Raw genomic sequence first — 20000 nt, 5'->3', positions numbered from 1 at the left:
TACATACGTACATGTGTATACACATATACATACGTACATGTGTATACACATATACATACGTACATGTGTATACACATATACATACGTACATGTGTATACACATATACATACGTACATGTGTATACACATATACATACGTACATGTGTATACACATATACATACGTACATGTGTATACACATATACATACGTACATGTGTATACACATATACATACGTACATGTGTATACACATATACATACGTACATGTGTATACACATATACATACGTACATGTGTATACACATATACATACGTACATGTGTATACACATATACATACGTACATGTGTATACACATATACATACGTACATGTGTATACACATATACATACGTACATGTGTATACACATATACATACGTACATGTGTATACACATATACATACGTACATGTGTAAACACATATACATACGTACATGTGTAAACACATATATACATACATGTGTAAACACATATATACATACATGTGTATACACATATATACATACATACATGTGTATACACATATATACATACATGTGTATACACATATATACATACATACATGTGTATACACATATATACATACATGTGTATACACATATATATACATAAATGTGTATACACATATATATACATACATGTGTATACACATATATATACATACATGTGTATACACATATATATACATACATGTGTATACACATATATATACATACATATACACATATATATACACATATATATACATACATACATACATATGTATACACATATATTTACATACATATGCATACACATATATATACATACATACATATGTATACACATATATATACATACATACATACATATGTATACACATATATATATATATATACATACATACATATGTATACATATATATATATATACATACATACATATGTATACACATATATATACATACATACATACATATGTATACACATATATACATACATATGTATACACATATATACATACATACATATGTATACACATATATATACATACATATGTATACACATATATATATATACATACATGTGTATACACATATATATATATACACATACATACATGTGTATACACATATATATACATACATACATATGTATACACATATATATACATACATACATATGTATACACATATATATACATACATACATATGTATACACATATATACATACATACATACATACATATGTATACACATATTTATATACATACATACATATGTATACACATATATATACATACATACATACATATGTATACACATATATATACATACATACATATGTATACACATATATATATACATACATACATACATATGTATACACATATATATACATACATACATACATATGTATACACATATATATACATACATACATATGTATACACATATATATACATACATACATACATACATATGTATACACATATATATACATACATACATATGTATACACATATATATACATACATACATACATATGTATACACATATATATACATACATACATATGTATACACATATATATACATACATACATATGTATACACATATATATACATACATACATATGTATACACATATATATACATACATACATATGTATACACATATATATACATACATATGTATACACATATATATACATACATATATATATATATATATACATACATACATATACACATATATACACATACATACATACATATATATATACACATACATACATATATATATACACATACATACATACATATATATATACACATACATACATATATATATACACATACATACATACATATATACATATATATATATACATACATACATACATATATACATACATACATATATATATACATACATACATACATATATATATATATATATATATACACACATACATACACACACACATACATACATACATACATACATATATATATACACATTAGGGGTGCAACAACTAATCGATTAAATCGATTATAAAAATAGTTGGCGATCAATTTAGTCATCGATTCGTTGGCTGTATGCAATGGGCATGCGCTCAGGCTTTTTTTTTTCTTTCTTTTCATTCTTTCCTAAACCTTCATTTATAAACTGCAACATTTACCAACAGCTGAGAACCAAGAATCAAAATAAGTACAAAATCAGTACAAAACAGCGCCAGGGAAGCGCTGAGGCTACGTCTCATGAGGTGGCAGTATGCCAGCCAATGATGTGTCATGTGCAGCTCACGTGACCATGCAGTTTCATTTGCTTGGAAACATTGGGAAAATGGCAGAAAACAGTACTGATAGTTCGGCGAAGAAACATCTGGAGGTTAATGCTGCAATGGAGAAAAGTGTACTACCTAAGTCGTCAAAAGTGTGGGAATACTTAACTTTAAACACTGCAAAGAAGACAGTTTCCCGCGTGGCACGGAAGTACTACATCGCTTCTGGAGCACCTGAAGAGGAGCCATGGATGAAGGGAAGAACTCACGGTACGTAACTTTTTCAGTCCATAGTCCGAGTACATTGATCTGTTGTGTCAGTCTTTGTGTCCTTTTAATATTTTGTTAACGAGGAGATTTTTTTCAGGAAGCACAGCAGCAACTGTTGTGTATTAACTTTCAGAGTGTTAGGAACTTTTTGGATAGTTCGACGTCTTGATTTTCTGTTTTGTTTTGAGTTGCAACAGGCATTCATAAGTTCAGATTTTTTGTGAGTAGCGTTAACGTTATACCTTTGTTGCAACGCGGGGCTGATAATGTGTCTCCGGCACATTTGACTCCGGTTTGAGAGCGAGAAAATGCACGGTTACCAATTTGGAAATAAACACAACGGACAGAAATATCTCAGGTTGGTTTCATAAAGGATCAATGTAGTCGGACCCGATAAAGCTATATAAATATATTTAAATTTGAGTGACGCTTTAGTACAAATAAACGTTATGAAGGTGCTGGAATATTTCATGCTATTATTCACAGGCAGCCTAAAATAAATCCTTTATTATTCACGACAGAAATGTGTACAATATCTGATTCAGTTCTGATGAGTTACATTTCTGTGTTATTATTGTTATATTCTGGATCCTCAATGTCCATTTATTTCATTTAGCTTTTTTTAATGTGGTGGTATCGATCAATCGATAGCTCAGCATATATATATAAATACAGTGGGGCAAAAAAGTATTTAGTCAGCCACCGATTGTGTAAGTTCTTCCACTTAACATGATGAAAGAGGTCTGCAATTTTCATCATAGGTACACTTCAAAAGTTCTATTTTGGTTTAATCTGACCACATGACATTCTCCCAATCCTCTGCTGTATCATCCATGTATCCATTTTGGCATAATCTCAACTCATCGTGTTTGGAGGAAGAAGAATACTGAGTTGCATCTCAAGAACACCACACCTACTGTGAAGCATGGGGGTGGAAACATAATGGGCTGTTTTTCTGCTAAGGGGACAGGACGATTGATACATGTTAAGGAAAGAATGAATGGGGCCATGTTCATCATGAATTGTGAGATTTTGAGCCAAAACCTCCTTCCATCAGTGAGAGCTTTGAATGGTTGACCAAATACTTATTTTCCACCATAATTTACAAATAAATTCTTTAAAATTCCTACAATGTGAATTCCTGGATTTTTTCTCCACATTCTGTCTCTCACAGTTGAAGTGTACCTATGATGAAAATTACAGACCTCTGTCATCATTTTAAGTGGAAGAACTTACACAATCGGTGGCTGACTAAATACTTTTTTGCCCCACTGTATACACAATATATATATATATACATATACATATATATATATACATATGTATATACACACACACATATATATATATATATACATATACATATATATATATACACACATATATATATATATACACATATATATACATATATATACACATATATACACATATACATACATACATATATATATATACATATATATATATATATATATATATATATATATATATATATATATATATATATATATATATACATACAAACACACACACACGGTTTTCCTTGGTGCCCTAAATTATGAGCCCCCCTTTAAGGCAACACTTGCCTTAACCTTAAAAAAATATATTTTGAGGCCTGCAAGTTTAGGTTTCTGTTCAGGACAGAGTACAGACTTTCACTCTGAGAAGCAAAATAGTAAACAGCGTTTGTTCTGATGCGAATCCCAAAGTTTTGAGGTCAATCAATGAGCACAACGGGATCTCGAACGGAGACTCAAAGACCACCTTCTTCCCTCTGTAATGCTTGGGGGAGCAACCATCTTTATCTACGCGTTTGTTATCTGGCCAACAAGACAGCAGCAGACAGGAGGCTGATTAAATAAGGAGGGAAAATAAAGACACCACGAAGGACGGAGCCTCTGAAGCTGCCTGGAAATAACAAGTGGGGGGAAAAAAAAAAGATCTGTCTGCTGATTCAGAGACAAGAACCTTAGACAAGAACCAAGCAGAATCAATGAGTTTTGGTAGAAAAACTTGATTCTTTCTGCCTCAAAAAGATCACAAGGGATTTTATTGTTGTGACCACAGACATCTGAGACCTCACTAAGGTCTGTGGAGCTATTTCATCGTTGTTCAACAGTTACAAATAACATGTTATTTGTTTGTAGCACAACTGCATATAAACCGCAACAAAAAGATTATGTGCTTGAGCAATCCCAGACATGCCAAATCTAGGAAAAAACACAATGATGGCACTATTGTTGATGGCATAACTCTTCTTCTTAAGGGGGAACATTTTCACAATTTCAGAAGGGTTAAAACCAATAAAAATCAGTTCCCAGTGGCTTATTTTATTTTTCAAAGTTTTTTTCAAAATTTTACCCATCCCGGAATATCCCTAAAAAAAGCTTCAAAGTGGCTGATTTTCGCTATCTGTGAAGCCACCGGGGGAAATTTATTTGATAAAATCTAACACCAAGAATAGACATTTGAAAGGCAAATTTAAATAAATAAAGAAAAGTGAAAACCAGGCTGAATGAGTGTACGCTGTATAACGCATAAATAACCAACTGAGAAGGTGCATGGTATGTTGACGTAACATATTATGGTAAGCGTCATTCAAATAACTGTAACATATAAAACATACTATACGTTTACCAAACAATCTGTCACTCCTAATCGATAAATTCCATGAAATCTTCTTACTCGATGTCGCTTCTAAACAACTCTGCCAACTCCAAAGGTATGCACCGCTTCCTCTTGTCGTTTTCTGCTGCATATTTCACTACGTCCAGCTTGTAATCTGCAGTACATGATGTTCTTTTTGGTGGCATTTTTGTTCAGCCCTTCTCAGTTTTTATAAGTTACCGCCAACGATGAAATGATCCATGTTAATAGCTACAGCAGTAGCATATAGCAGTTAGCATTCCATGGCCCACAATGCACTTCTGCCATGACCCTCCCCCGCCAAATTCTTTTTGGTTGACGTGTGTGTGACCATTGCTGACATTTTCTTCGTCTCTTCCGCGAATGAGATAAATAATATTGTTTGATATTTTACGGTAATATGTTAGTAATTTCGCACCCTCGGCCAAACTATTAAAAAAAACTGCGACTTATAGTCCGAAAAATACGGTACTTTGAATTTGCACCCTCCTGGCGCTGTTTTGTACTGTTTTTTGTACTTATTTTGATTATTATTTCTCAACAATGTATAAATAGAAGTTTATAAAAAAATTCCCCCCCAAAAAAAGTAATGACATTGTGTGGGTATAGCCTACTTTCCGGTTCATTTCGGATTACAGAATGGTGAAATTGAAAAAGAAACGGATGCACTTAATCTGTCGGGAAGCCGCTTAACCGCCATGTATTTGTAACAATGCTAGCTAATGCGGGTAGCCGCCTCGCTGATATCATCCATCCATCCATCCATTTTCTACCGCTTATTCCCTTTCGGGGTCGCGGGGGGCGCTGGCGCCTATCTCAGCTACAATCGGGCGGAAGGCAGGGTACACCCTGGACAAGTCGCCACCTCATCACAGGGCCAACACAGATAGACAGACAACATTCACACTCACATTCACACACTAGGGCCAATTTAGTGTTGCCAATCAACCTATCCCCAGGTGCATGTCTTTGGAAGTGGGAGGAAGCCGGAGTACCCGGAGGGAACCCACGCATTCACGGGGAGAACATGCAAACTCCACACAGAAAGATCCCGAGCCTGGATTTGAACCCAGGACTGCAGGAACTTCATATTGTGAGGCAGACGCACTAACCCCTCTCCCACCGTGAAGCCCCAATCCAAAATAATTGTGATGATTATTTTTGCCATAATGGTCCGGCCCTACCCTCTTATTTGTGTTGGTGTAGACATGGTGGAGGAAAGATGTGGTGCCAGAGCATTTCCCAAAGAAGCAAAGTAGCACAAATGGAAGAGGGCAAGCAGACGTGTGCAGCTTCAGCATGTGAAAACCACATTTCTATGCCAACCATGTTATAATGCTACTCAGTGGCCTAGTGGTTAGAATGTCCACCCTGAGATCGGTAGGTTGGGAGTTCAAACCCCGGCCGGCCGAGTCATACCAAAGACTATAAAAAATGGGACCCATTGCCTCCCTGCTCAGCACTCAGCATCAAGGGTTGGAATTGGGGTTTAAATCACCATAAATAATTCCCGGGCGCGGCACCGCTGATGCCCACTGCTCCCCTCACTTCCCAGGGGGTGTTCAAAGGGATGGGTCGAATGCAGAGGACAAATTTCACCACACCTAGTGTGTGTGTGTGTGTGTGTGACAAACATTGGTACTTTAACTTTAATAAGAAGAATAATAGTCACTGATTTATTCACATGAATGAGAACCCACCTGGCGGGCCAGGCGCCGAGCTTCCCAATACGGCTTGGACTCGTCCACGGGCTTCCCGATCTTGTTGAGCAGCTCGTCCAGTTTGACTGTGGCCTCCACCAGGACCGAGCGGAACTTCTGCCGGGCGTCCTGGGGGAGGGGGGTGACAGCGGCAACTAGATGTCATAAACGACTCATCACAGGAACAAACCCCGAGTGGGTTCACATAAGACTTGGAACACATTTTAGGTAAGTAAATCCATGAGTGGATTTCTGTCAATCATCCTGCAGACTTAAACTCGCTGCCCAGCTCATGAGCTGACTCAAATAATAAAATTGGACTTTCAGCCCTTTTACGACTCCGCTGCTGACCTAATTTCTTCCACTCGTATTGTTGGAACGTCACGAGCCCCCAGAAGCCACATGTGGAATTTAATTAGACTAAACCACGCCCGCCTGCGGATTCTTTGCAAGCTCATGTCTGCTGACATCAGATTTATCCATACACATGTATACAGTCGCCATCAAAAATTTGACATACACTTGTAAAGAACATAATGTCATGGCTGTCTTGAGTTTCCAATACTTTCTATAACTCTTATTTTGTTTGTGATAGAAAGATTGGAGCACATGCTTGTTGGTCGCAAAAAACATTCATGAAGTTTGCTTCTTTTTTTGAATTTATTATGGGTCTACTGAATATCTGAGCAAATCTGCTGGGTCAAAAGTATACATACAGCAATGTTAATATTTGCTTACATGTCCATTGGCAAGTTTCACTACCGCTTTTGGTGGCCATCCACAAGCTTCTGCTTGAATTTTTGACCACTCCTCTTGACAAAATTGATGCAGTTCAGCTAAATTTGTTGGTTTTCTGACATGGACTTGTTTCTTTAGCATTGTCCACACGTTTAAGTCAGGACTTTGGGAAGGCCATTCCAAAACCTTCATTGTATCCTGATTTAGCCATTCCTTTAGCGCTTTTGAGGTGTGTTTGGGGTCATTGTCCTGTTGGAACACCCAACTGCGCCCAAGACCCAACCTCCGGGCTGATGATTTTAGCTTGTCCTGAAGAATTTCAGAATCAGAAAAGTTTTTATTGCCATTGTTTGAGAACAGGTTCACAAACTAGTAGGTAATCATCCTTTTTCATTGTTCCATTTAAAGCACCAGTTACAAGTCCAGAGCAAAATATTGTCGGGTTCACATCTGCTGTGACAAATAGAAACACACGGGCCTCCACCAGGGGGCAGTGTAGTGTACCCAGATGTAAAACATCTTTTGCACAATCAGCCTTTTCATATAAAGCATGGGTGTCAAACTCTGGCCAAATTTGGCCCGCCGTGTAATTTCATTTGGCCCTTGAGGCAATATCAAATTAACATTAGAGCTGTAACACCGCATTCACCACTAATACTCATACTCGTCAACCCTCCAGATTTTCCCGGGAGACTCCCGAAGTTCAGTGCCCCTCCCGAATTTCTCCCGATTTCCACCCGGACAATAATATTGGGGGCGGGCCGTAAAAGCACTGCCTTTGGCGTTCGCTACATTTCGCCACGTCCGCTTTTCCTCCATACAAACAGCGTGCCGGCCCACTCACATAATATATGCGGCTCATACACACACACAAGTGTATGCAAGGCACACTTGGTCAACAGCCATACAGGTCACACTGAGGGTGGCTGTATAAACAACTTTAACACTGTTACAAATATACGCCACACTGTGAACCCACAATGACAAACACATTTCGGGAGAACATCCGCACCGTAACACAACATAAACACAACCGAACAAATACCCAGAACCCCTTGCATCACTAACTCTTCCGGGATGCTACAATAAACACCCCCGCTACCACCAAACCCCGCCCCAACTCAAACCCGCCGCCGAAAAGAGACATTAAATTTGTATTTTTATTTTATTTGATATGCCCTTGATATTTTTTAATTATTATTTTTATTTAAAACTCGATTTTGCATGTCACTATAAAGTTATATAAGCCTTGCTTGGTCAATATTCAATGCGAAACTTGTTTGGGTCCCTATTAAAGGATTAATTTGATCAACCTCGGCCCGCGGCTTCGTTCAGTTTTAAATTTTGGCACACTCTGTATTTGAGTTTGACACCCCTGATATAAAGCCATAAAGTAATGGAAAGACCTCACAACAAACTTGAAAAGTTTAACAGATTGCTCCTCATTTACCATTGAAGTTAAAAAGTGGTTTTGGAGCAATCAAAGCTGCTCACACGGTCACTAAGGTGGGCACTATGTTTGACAGATCAACTTAATATGTATTATATTTATCAATGACAGCATTTTGTTGTAAAAAGTGAGGTGTGTGTTAAAATCATGGTTGTTTTATAAATTATGACAAATGTGAACAAAAACCATGTATTGTCTTTGTGTGATCATGTAAATGAAATGTGGTGTATTGTATATTAAGTATGTGTCCACGAAAGGGCATATTATAAATTTTCTTAATTTGATTACGTGATATGGTATGATTTTATAGTAGTAATTTTATTGCATGGTTTTTGTATCCCTTTAATTTAGGTAGCCAGGGACTGCAGATGGAAATGAGCTATTTAGCTCTAATCTGGTACAGAACATATCCGTCTTTGAGCTTAATGTTTTTGTGCATTGTCCCTTCAAATAAAGACTAAACTAAACTACGACCACCATGCTTGACGGTAGGAATGGTGTTCCTGGGATTAAAGGGCTCCCCTTTTCTCCTCCAAACATATTGCTGGGTATTATGGCCAAAGCTAAAACCATCAGCCCGGAGGTTGGGTCTTGGGCGTAGTTGAGTGTTCCAGCAGGACAATGACCCCAAACACACGTCAAAAGTGGTAAAAGAATGGCTAAATCAGGCTAGAATGAAGGTTTTAGAATGGCCTTCCCAAAGTGCTGACTTAAACGTGTGGACAATGCTGAAGAAACAGGTCAATGTCAGAAAACCAACAAATTTAGCTGAACTGCACCAATTTTGACGAGGAGTGGTCAAAAATTCAACTCGAAGCTTGTGGATGGCTACCAAAAGCACCTTATTGCATTGAAACTTGCCAAAGGACATGTAAGCAAATATTAACATTGCTGTACTTTTGACCACAACTCTTTACATGCAATCGGCTTTTAGTCCAAGATCAAATATTTTTAGCCCAAAAGGTGTGGACACCTCTGCTCTAGACGTGAGTCGCCTCTCGTCTACGCCAAAGCCAGAGCTGCAAAGCATGTGGAAACAAGAGTAATGCTGGAGAATGTGCACACAAGACAAGACTGTGTTGGCCTCCAGCAAAAGAAGAGGAGGATGCCATGACATGGTGCATCAACATGAGTGCTATAAATATAAATATAATTCACATGAAAAAAAAAAAATAAATAAATAAATAAAGGGCAACACAAGGTGGCGCGTCCACACACTCACCTCCAGGGCCGTCTCGCTTCTGTTGATGTCGTCCGACGACTGGTTGAGTCGCTCCAGCTCGCCCTGAGAGACACCACAGATGCAAAACATGTCACGGCGGCAACCAAAATAGTACAAAACATGACAAAACACATTCAAAGTAAGAAAATATATTTTTTTAAATCTCGCATTTCCAGGATATTTACAATTCAAACGGGAGGTCGACCGGCATTCCAGAACAGATTTGTGAGTAAAAAGGTTTCGGTATAAACACAGGAGTCTTTCTGACCACATTTAACTGACATTATTGATGAAGTATGTATTGTAGGGCTGGGCGATATGTCGAATATACTCGATATATCCCAGGTTTGTCTCTGTGAGATGTACAAAATGACTATATCGTGATATTCGAATATATATTCTCACGCAGTTGCTTTTAGCTGCGAGCATTACACAACAACATTTTCTCACTCTTTCTTGTCTCTCCTTCTCAGAGAGACATAAAACAAGCGCACCTTCTTATAAACGTCACATACTGTTGCGCGTGCAACGTCACATTTAGCGGCATGGGTAGTAACGTTAGCTGTGGTGCCAGCGGAGCGGTGCGACTGGTAATACGAGAGAAAAAAGGTGCGAATCTGGTGACAAACTAAAGAAGAAGAATTCATTCCCAATAAAAACAGCATGAGTCCATCGTCTGGCGGTGGTTTGGCTTCAAGCGGGACGATGTTGAACAGTAATTGGTAGGTCTTTATAGGTAGGTAGGACCTATAAAGACCCACCTATTACTGTTCAACATCGTCCCGCTTGAACCCAAACCAGTAAGCCAAGTAATAGGCCAAGTACGCGGCAAAAGCGTTGCTGCAAAAAGTAGCAGCACTATACTTTTGTTCTTAAAAGTTTTTGCCGATCATTTACAATCCTAACGTATGAAAAAAAAACATGTTTTTTTATGCATTCTAAATCGAAATCAATATTAGCAAAAATCCGCTAACAATAGAGCCAGTGGAAGTTGCTCTATTCTGCCGATAATGCGCTTTAAAAAACATCCAAACACCTCCATCAAGGTTTTATTTATAGATCGATCGATCGATCGATCGATAGATAGACAGATAGTAAGGGTGTTGGAAAAAATCGATCCGAATACGAATCGAATCGAATACATTGTGCGATTCAGAATCGATTCTCATTTTCAAAAAATCGATTTAATTTTTTTTTTTTTTTTTAAATCAATCCAACAAAACAATACACAGCAATACCATAACAATGCAATCCAATTCCGAAACCAAACCTGACCCAGCAACACTCAGAACTGCAATAAAGACACAAACACGACACAGAACAAGCCAAAAGTAGTGAAACAAAAATTAAAATCATCAACAACAGTATCAATATTAAGTTATAATTACAGCATAGCAGTGATTAAAAATCCCTCATTGACATTATCATTAGACATTTATAAAAATAAAAAAAAGAACAATAGTGTCACAGTGGCTTACACTTGCATCACATCTCATAAGGTTGACAACACACTGTGTCCAATGTTTTCACAAAGATAAAATACGGTAAGTCATGTTTTTGGTTCGTTTAATAGTTAAAACAAATTTACATTATTGCAATCAGTTGATAAAACATTGTCCTTTGCAATTATAAAAGTTAAAAAAAAAAAATCTACTACTCTGCTAGCATGTCAGCAGACTGGGGTAAATACTGCTGAAATCCTATGTATTGAATGAATACAGAATCGTTTTGAATCGCAAAAATATCGTTTTTGCATCGAGAATCGAATCGAAAAAAAAAGTAGATATATTATCGAATCGTGACCCCAAGAATCGATATTGAATCGAATCGTGAACACCCAAAGATTCACAGCCCTAATAGATAGATAGATAGATAGATGGATAGATAAATAGATGGATAGAATTGTATTGATTCCTTAAGGAGAGTTCCCTCAGGAACATTTAAATGTACATTTTTTAAATATATAGGCAATGTAGAAACATTAATAATTCATATTTACATATTTTACTCATTGGTAGCATCATTTGAAAAGTCACCCGCTAGAGAATGAGGAGTGCTTGAAACTCTGCATGTCAATGTGACATGGCCTAAAAATATCGAGATATTAATAAAAGGCCACATCTCCCAGTCCTACTTCAAGCGGGACGATGTTGAACAGTAACATGTCAAGTATGCGGCAAAAGAGTTGCTACAAAAGGTAGCAGCGCTACTAATTTGTAGCATCATTTGAAAATACATCCGCTACAGAATGAGGAGCGCTTGAAACTCTGCAAGTCAACATGTCAACGTGACATGGCCTAAAAATATCGAGATATTAATAAAAGGCCACATCTCCCAGCCCTACTTCAAGCTGGACGATGTTGAACAGTAACATGTCAAGTAAGCGGCAGAAGAGTTGCTACAAAAGGTAGCAGCACTACTAATTTGTAGCATCATTTGAAAAGTCATCCGCTAGAGAATGAGGAGTGCTTGAAACTCTGCATGTCAACATCCCCGGCCGGTGCCACACCAACAAACTGCACTGACCCAATTGAGCCTGGCATCTTACATTTCCAGATCAACACCGTATGAAAAAAATTGTCAACAGAAGGAGATAACATCTGCAGTAACCTACCACATAGCGAAGGACATACACTATTTGATTTTCTATTATGCAGCTCATTTTTATGTGACAGTTATTGAAATACCTTGTGTGACATCATGCACAAAAGTGCACTTTATTTGTTTTAAACTATTGGAGTGGCGTTCTGTACAAAAAGTGCACTTTAATTTAGTGTTGTTTTGATATGTCATCTTAGTGACATCATGCACAAAAGTGCACTCATAGCTTGTTTTAAAATGTCTCTGACAATGTGCACTTTCTGTTTGTGCCACTGCTTAATACCTGTTTGATAAATACAGTTTTGGTCAATTTACTTAGTTGTGATTTCCCTCTCTGCATGAACGTTTAAAAGTAGCATATATTAATGAAGTATAAAGAAGAATTTTTTAATTTAGACACATATAACCCTCATACTGCTGTGATTATATGCATCAAGTGTTCATTCAAGGCTAAGGCCAAATATGGAGATATAAATATCGTGTATCGTGCGTGACACGGCCAAAAAATATTGAGATATTAATAAAAGGTTAGCCCTAATTTATCATTGATGACGACATGTGTCATGTGAAAAGCAGAAAAGTGCAGCTGAATGGTCGCAGGTGTGTTCACGCTTCCTGAAGAAGTAGTCCCTTTTTTAACTTCCACATTTGGACAATATCTCAGTTCCTCTCTAGCATTACAACAGAGAGGTTTTGTTGGGGTGAAAAGAGGTCAGTTTTTTAATCAATCATTTCCATATATTTTATGTGTCAATGCAAGGAAGGGCAATACATGATATATACTTTTATTCTTAAAAGGTTTTTGCTGATTATTTACAATCCTTATGTACGAAAAAAAAACATGTTTTTTCATGCATTCTAAATCATAAATCAATATTAGCCAACAATGGAGCCAATGGAAGTCGCTCTATTCTGCCTATAAAGCACTTTAAAAAACATCCAAACACCCCCATCAAGGTTTTATATACACATTTTAAGTATATATGTAATGTAGTAACATTCATAATAACATGTCATATTTAAATATTTTACTCATTTTAAGCATACGGCGGTGTATCAATTTCGCAGATGCATCACAACGTTTGCATTTCCCTTCAACAACAACACCAACACTAGAGACTTCATGGACAACAAAGACTATTTTGGGAAAAATGATGATCCAGAAATTTATGTTTTTGAGGCTGAACATAAGGAGGATGAACTACCCAGCTTTGGAGAAACACTTTGCATCACTTAGCCGTATTGCCAAGTGCTAAACAAGATATACAAATATCCATTCATTTTCTACCGCTTATTTTCTTTGGGGTCGGTGGTGCCTATCTCAGCTACAATCGGGCGGAAGGCGGTGTACACCCTGGACACGTCGCCACCTCATCGCAGGGCCAACACAGATAGACAGACAGCATTCACACTCACACACTAGAGCCAATTTAGCGTTGGCAATCAACCTATCCCCAGGTGCATGTCTTTGGAAGTGGGAGGAAGCCGGGGTACCCAGAGGGAACCCACCCATTCACGGGGAGAACATGCAAACTCCACACAGAAAGATCCCGAGCCCGGGATTGAACCCTGACTACTCAGGACCTTCGTATTGTGAGGCAGACGCACTAACCCTTCTTCCACCGTGAAGCCGATATACAAATATATTAAAATAATCACTTGCTGTACAAGGTCTGCTCTCACAAGGATGCCGACTGATAGGGTGATTTTATCTTCCCGTTTAGATGAAAAATAATCACAACACTCACGAAAGGTTAAAAAAAAGGGTGTTGCAAACAAGCGTCTTTTCTCATATTTCTCGCCATCTCGAAGTATAAGTTGGATGTCAAAGATGACCAACTTCTCGGTTTATGTCCACAACCTTCTACTATCCAGGTGAGCGGCATGATTTATCATCTAGAATTACATTTCACCAACTTTGAAGTGAAATAGCAGCACCCGGTTAACGGCACAAAAGCTAGTTTACTCTTTGTGATCTCGGTGTGACTAAAAATAGTCTGCCTTAGCAATTATAATAACAATGTAATTCTTGGTTAATATTCAGGTCCCAACATGGAGATAGAGTATTGGTGGTGCTTTTTGTATGGTTATTTAGAACATTTTATAGGCAGAATAGAGGGACTTCCAATGTCTCCATTGTTAGCTGACATTTATTAGCATTTATTTATGATTTAGAATGCATTAAAAAAAAGCGCCCGATTGTAGCTGAGATAGGCGCCAGCGCCCCCCGCGACCCCAAAAGGGAATAAGCGGTAGAAAATGGATGGATGGATAAAAAAAAGTGTTCTAGTCTTACAAAAAGATTGTGAATAACAAGTAAAATAAAAAGTGCAGTTTCCCTTTAAGTCTGAGTAGTGAGATAAACCAACTAAATAAATAAAAATATCATGAACCATTTAAAAACATTTTTAATTATTGTAATATAATTATATTGTCCTCCCCAGTACATTTACATACAAAATTAAACATTTCAGAAAAAGAGAAGGAAGAAGCAGAGCTAATTCCAACCAAATAATACTGACAATTTTAACACGAGTTTAACATATTTTGACATTAAAATATTTCAGCTATTCGTCTTTTATTATTAAAACTTTATTTACTTCCTGTGTTTTGGTGACAGCATTTTCTATCAGGGAGAGAAAATAATAGATTATTTGCAATATCACTAAAAAAAATAATTTGTTTGAAAGGAGCAAAGTAAAACAGGTCAAAAGAAGAAAAAAATCAATTACATGAGGGGCGTCAAACTCATTTTAGATGGGGGACACATGGAGAAAAATCTACTCCCATGTGGGCCAAACTGCTAAAACCACGGCACGATAACTTAAAAATAAAGACAACTTCGGATTGTTTTCTTTGCTGAAAAATTAAACAAGCACATTCTGAAATTCTACAAATCATAACATTGTTTTTTTTCCACTTACATGTTGCAGTTTACAGTATTCTATCTTTATTTGTAGTTATTTATATTTTCTGGAAAAAATCATGTGATATTGTTCATCAGTCCACTCATTGGTGTTCATTTACAAGCCATCAAAATAAAAAAATAATATCAAAATCACAGTATCTTATTTATGAAGTGTGATCATTTTCTTCGACTGGTGCACTAACATCCTGTGGTTTATTTTGTACATATGTAGCATCATCTACAAAGATACAAATATTTGCTATTTTGGAATCCAGTGAACACATTTAGAACAGCGGTTTCTTTCAGGTTCATTTTTATACTTCGCAAACTCATCCCACAGGCCGGTTAAAACCTGTTTGCGGGTTTGATCGTACGTTTGACACCCCATAATTAGACCAAATAAGCGTGTCAATGAAATGATTTAGTTTAAATAGTATATAAATATAATCTGTTCTTTAGACAAGAGGGTTGATTTTAATAAAAATGAACTATTGTTATGTAAAAATATTTATGCATACTTTAAAATGTATTCGAAAAGAGTTAGTACATTAGAGAACCCTTTGTTTCTCTAATGTACATACATACATACACTGATATTAATCCATCCATTTTCTACATAAATACACGTGTATGTATATATATATATATATATATATACACATACGTATATATATATATATATATACACATATGTATATATATATATATACATCAATAAATTTAAAACATATATATACACACAAACATACATACACACGTACATATATATACACACATATATATATACATAATTTAAAAAATATATACATATAATATATATCATTTCCAAGATGGCGGCGCCCGGACGGGCTGCAACATTGCGGAGCTGCTGCTAAAGATGGAACATTTGGCAGAAATACCGGACAATTCCACAAACTTTATGGCTGGCTCACATCGTGGTCACTCCGTGATCACGTACGACCGCCAGACACTTCTGGATGTGGACACATCGGGCCGTTTTGGACCGATAGACACTTGCGTGCTAGACTTGCTAACTAGCATGGGAATACATCGGCGGCTACATCCAGCGGCCTGTGAAGCAGGGGAGTCTAGTAGCAGCGGGGGCCGTCTACGGAGCAGACGCCAGCGGTGTGATCGGAAACGCGGATGCCGAGCGGGGCTAAAAACAAAGCAGAAGGCTAATCCCCACAGAACACCACTTTCCTCCATCCCGAAGACGGATTTAGATGGAAAATGCGAGACTACTGGTCTGGGTAAGGAGTCTGTTAAATTAGAACAAGTTTTTTCTGCTTTGAGTGTTTCAGAGTTGGACATGTGTTTTACTGAGGTGGCTAACTATGATGCGTGCAGTTTATCAAAGCAACAAACAAACGATCGGAAAATCCCCGTTACTGAGGTGGCTAACTATGATGCGTGCAGTTTATCAAAGCAACAAACAAACAATCGGAAAATCCCCGTTACTGAGGTGGCTAACCATGATGCGTGCAGTTTATCAAAGCAACAATCAAACAATCGGAAAATTCCTGTCGTATCAATTCCTAGATATGGTCGTAACTATACTAAATGCACCGGGCATAATAAACACAACATTATTAATATTGCTACTACGGATAATTTGATCAAAAACTCCCTAAAACAGCCCACTACCTATAATATAGGTTTTTTAAACATAAGATCATTGTCTCCCAAAACGTTGTTAGTTAATGATATTATCAGAGACAACAATCTTAACGTCATCGGTCTCAGCGAAACCTGGCTTAAACCAAACGACTTTTTTGCGCTAAATGAGGCATGTCCTCCTAACTTTACACATGCGCATATTGCCCGTCCGCTCAAAAGGGGTGGGGGGGTTGCACTAATATACAACGAAAACTTTAACCTTAGTCCTAACATAAATAATAAATATACATCGTTTGAGGTGCTTACTATGAGGTCTGTCACACCGCTGCCTCTACACCTGGCTGTTATCTACCGCCCCCCAGGGCCCTATTTGGACTTTATTAATGAATTCTCAGAGTTCGTTGCTGATCTAGTGACACACGCCGATAATATAATCATAATGGGGGACTTTAATATCCATATGAATACCCCATCGGACCCACCGTGCGTAGCGCTCCAGACTGTAATTGATAGCTGTGGTCTCACACATATAATAAATGAACCCACGCATCGCAACGGTAATACGATAGACCTAGTGCTTGTCAGGGGCATCACCGTTTCCAAAGTTACGATACTCCCGTATACTAAAGTATTGTCTGATCATTACCTTATAAAATTCGAGGTTCAGACGCATGTTCGTCAAACTAATAATAATAATAACTGCTATAGCAGCCGCAACATTAATACAGCCACAACGACAACTCTTGCTGACCTACTGCCCTCGGTAATGGCACCATTCCCAAAGTATGTGGGCTCTATTGATAACCTCACTAACAACTTTAACGACGCCCTGCGCGAAACCATTGATAACATAGCACCGCTAAAGTTAAAAAAGGCTCCAAAAAAGCGCACCCCGTGGTTTACAGAAGAAACTAGAGCTCAGAAATTATTATGTAGAAAGCTGGAACGCAAATGGCGCACGACTAAACTTGAGGTGCACCATCAAGCATGGAGTGATGGTTTAATAACTTATAAACGCATGCTTACCTTAGCTAAAGCTAAATATTACTCAAATCTCATCCACCGTAATAAAAACGATCCTAAATTTTTGTTTAGTACGGTAGCATCGCTAACCCAACAAGGGACTCCTTCCAGTAGCTCAACCCACTCAGCTGATGACTTTATGCAATTCTTTAGTAAGAAAATTGAAGTCATTAGAAAGGAGATTAAAGACAATGCGTCCCAGCTACAACGGGGTTCTATTAACACTGACACGATTGTATATACGGCGGATACTGCCCTCCAAAATAGTTTCTCTCGTTTTGAGGAAATAACATTAGAGGAATTGTTACAACGTGTAAATGGAATAAAACAGACAACATGTTTACTTGACCCTCTTCCTGGGAAACTGATCAAGGAGCTCTTTGTATTATTAGGTCCATCAGTGCTAAATATTATAAACTTATCACTCTCCTCGGGCACTGTTCCCCTAGCATTCAAAAAAGCGGTTATTCATCCTCTTCTTAAAAGACCTAACCTCGATCCTGACCTCATGGTAAATTACCGACCGGTGTCTCACCTTCCCTTTATTTCAAAAATCCTTGAAAAAATTGTTGCGGAGCAGTTAAATGAACACTTAGCGTCTAACAAGCTATGTGAAACCTTTCAATCCGGTTTCAGGGCAAATCACTCCACGGAGACAGCCCTCGCAAAAATGACTAATGATCTATTGCTATCGATGGATTCTGATGCGTCATCTATGTTGCTGCTCCTCGATCTTAGCGCTGCTTTCGATACCGTCGATCATAATATTTTATTAGAACGTATCAAAACACGAATTGGTATGTCAGACTTAGCCCTGTCTTGGTTTAACTCTTATCTTACTGATAGGATGCAGTGTGTCTCCCATAACAATGTGACCTCGGACTACGTTAAGGTAACGTGTGGAGTTCCCCAGGGTTCGGTCCTTGGCCCTGCACTCTTCAGCATCTACATGCTGCCGCTAGGTGACATCATACGCAAATACGGTATTAGCTTTCACTGTTATGCTGATGACACCCAACTCTACATGCCCCTAAAGCTGACCAACACGCCGGATTGTAGTCAGCTGGAGGCGTGTCTTAATGAAATTAAACAATGGATGTCCGCTAACTTTTTGCAACTCAACGCCAAAAAAACGGAAATGCTGATTATCGGTCCTGCTAGACACCGAACTCTATTTAATAATACAACTCTAACATTTGACAACCAAACAATTAAACAAGGCGACACGGTAAAGAATCTGGGTATTATCTTCGACCCAACCCTCTCCTTTGAGGCACACATTAAAAGCGTTACTAAAACGGCCTTCTTTCATCTCCGTAATATCGCTAAAATTCGCTCCATTCTGTCCACTAAAGACGCTGAGATCATTATCCATGCGTTTGTTACGTCTCGCCTCGACTACTGTAACGTATTATTTTCGGGTCTCCCCATGTCTAGCATTAAAAGATTACAGTTGGTACAAAATGCGGCTGCTAGACTTTTGACAAGAACAAGAAAGTTTGATCACATTACGCCTGTACTGGCTCACCTGCACT

The 20000-nt window shown here is 37.6% G+C and overlaps 1 protein-coding gene across 1 annotated transcript in view; it reads right to left on the bottom strand.

The window, feature by feature from the left end:
- sh3bp5b (SH3-domain binding protein 5b (BTK-associated)) overlaps positions 1-20000 on the bottom strand; it is a 38412-nt gene that overhangs the window by 15943 nt on the left and 2469 nt on the right. Inside the window, exons 2-3 of the mRNA XM_061915397.1 lie at positions 10314-10376; positions 6904-7032 (exon numbers count right to left, since the gene is read on the bottom strand). Coding sequence (XP_061771381.1) covers positions 6904-7032; positions 10314-10376 — 192 coding nt within the window. The remainder of the gene's footprint in view (positions 1-6903; positions 7033-10313; positions 10377-20000) is intronic.

Source organism: Nerophis ophidion, linkage group LG11 (genome assembly GCF_033978795.1).
Source record: "Nerophis ophidion isolate RoL-2023_Sa linkage group LG11, RoL_Noph_v1.0, whole genome shotgun sequence".
Taxonomy (NCBI): domain Eukaryota; kingdom Metazoa; phylum Chordata; class Actinopteri; order Syngnathiformes; family Syngnathidae; genus Nerophis; species Nerophis ophidion.
This window is presented reverse-complemented; position numbering and strand designations above follow the sequence as displayed.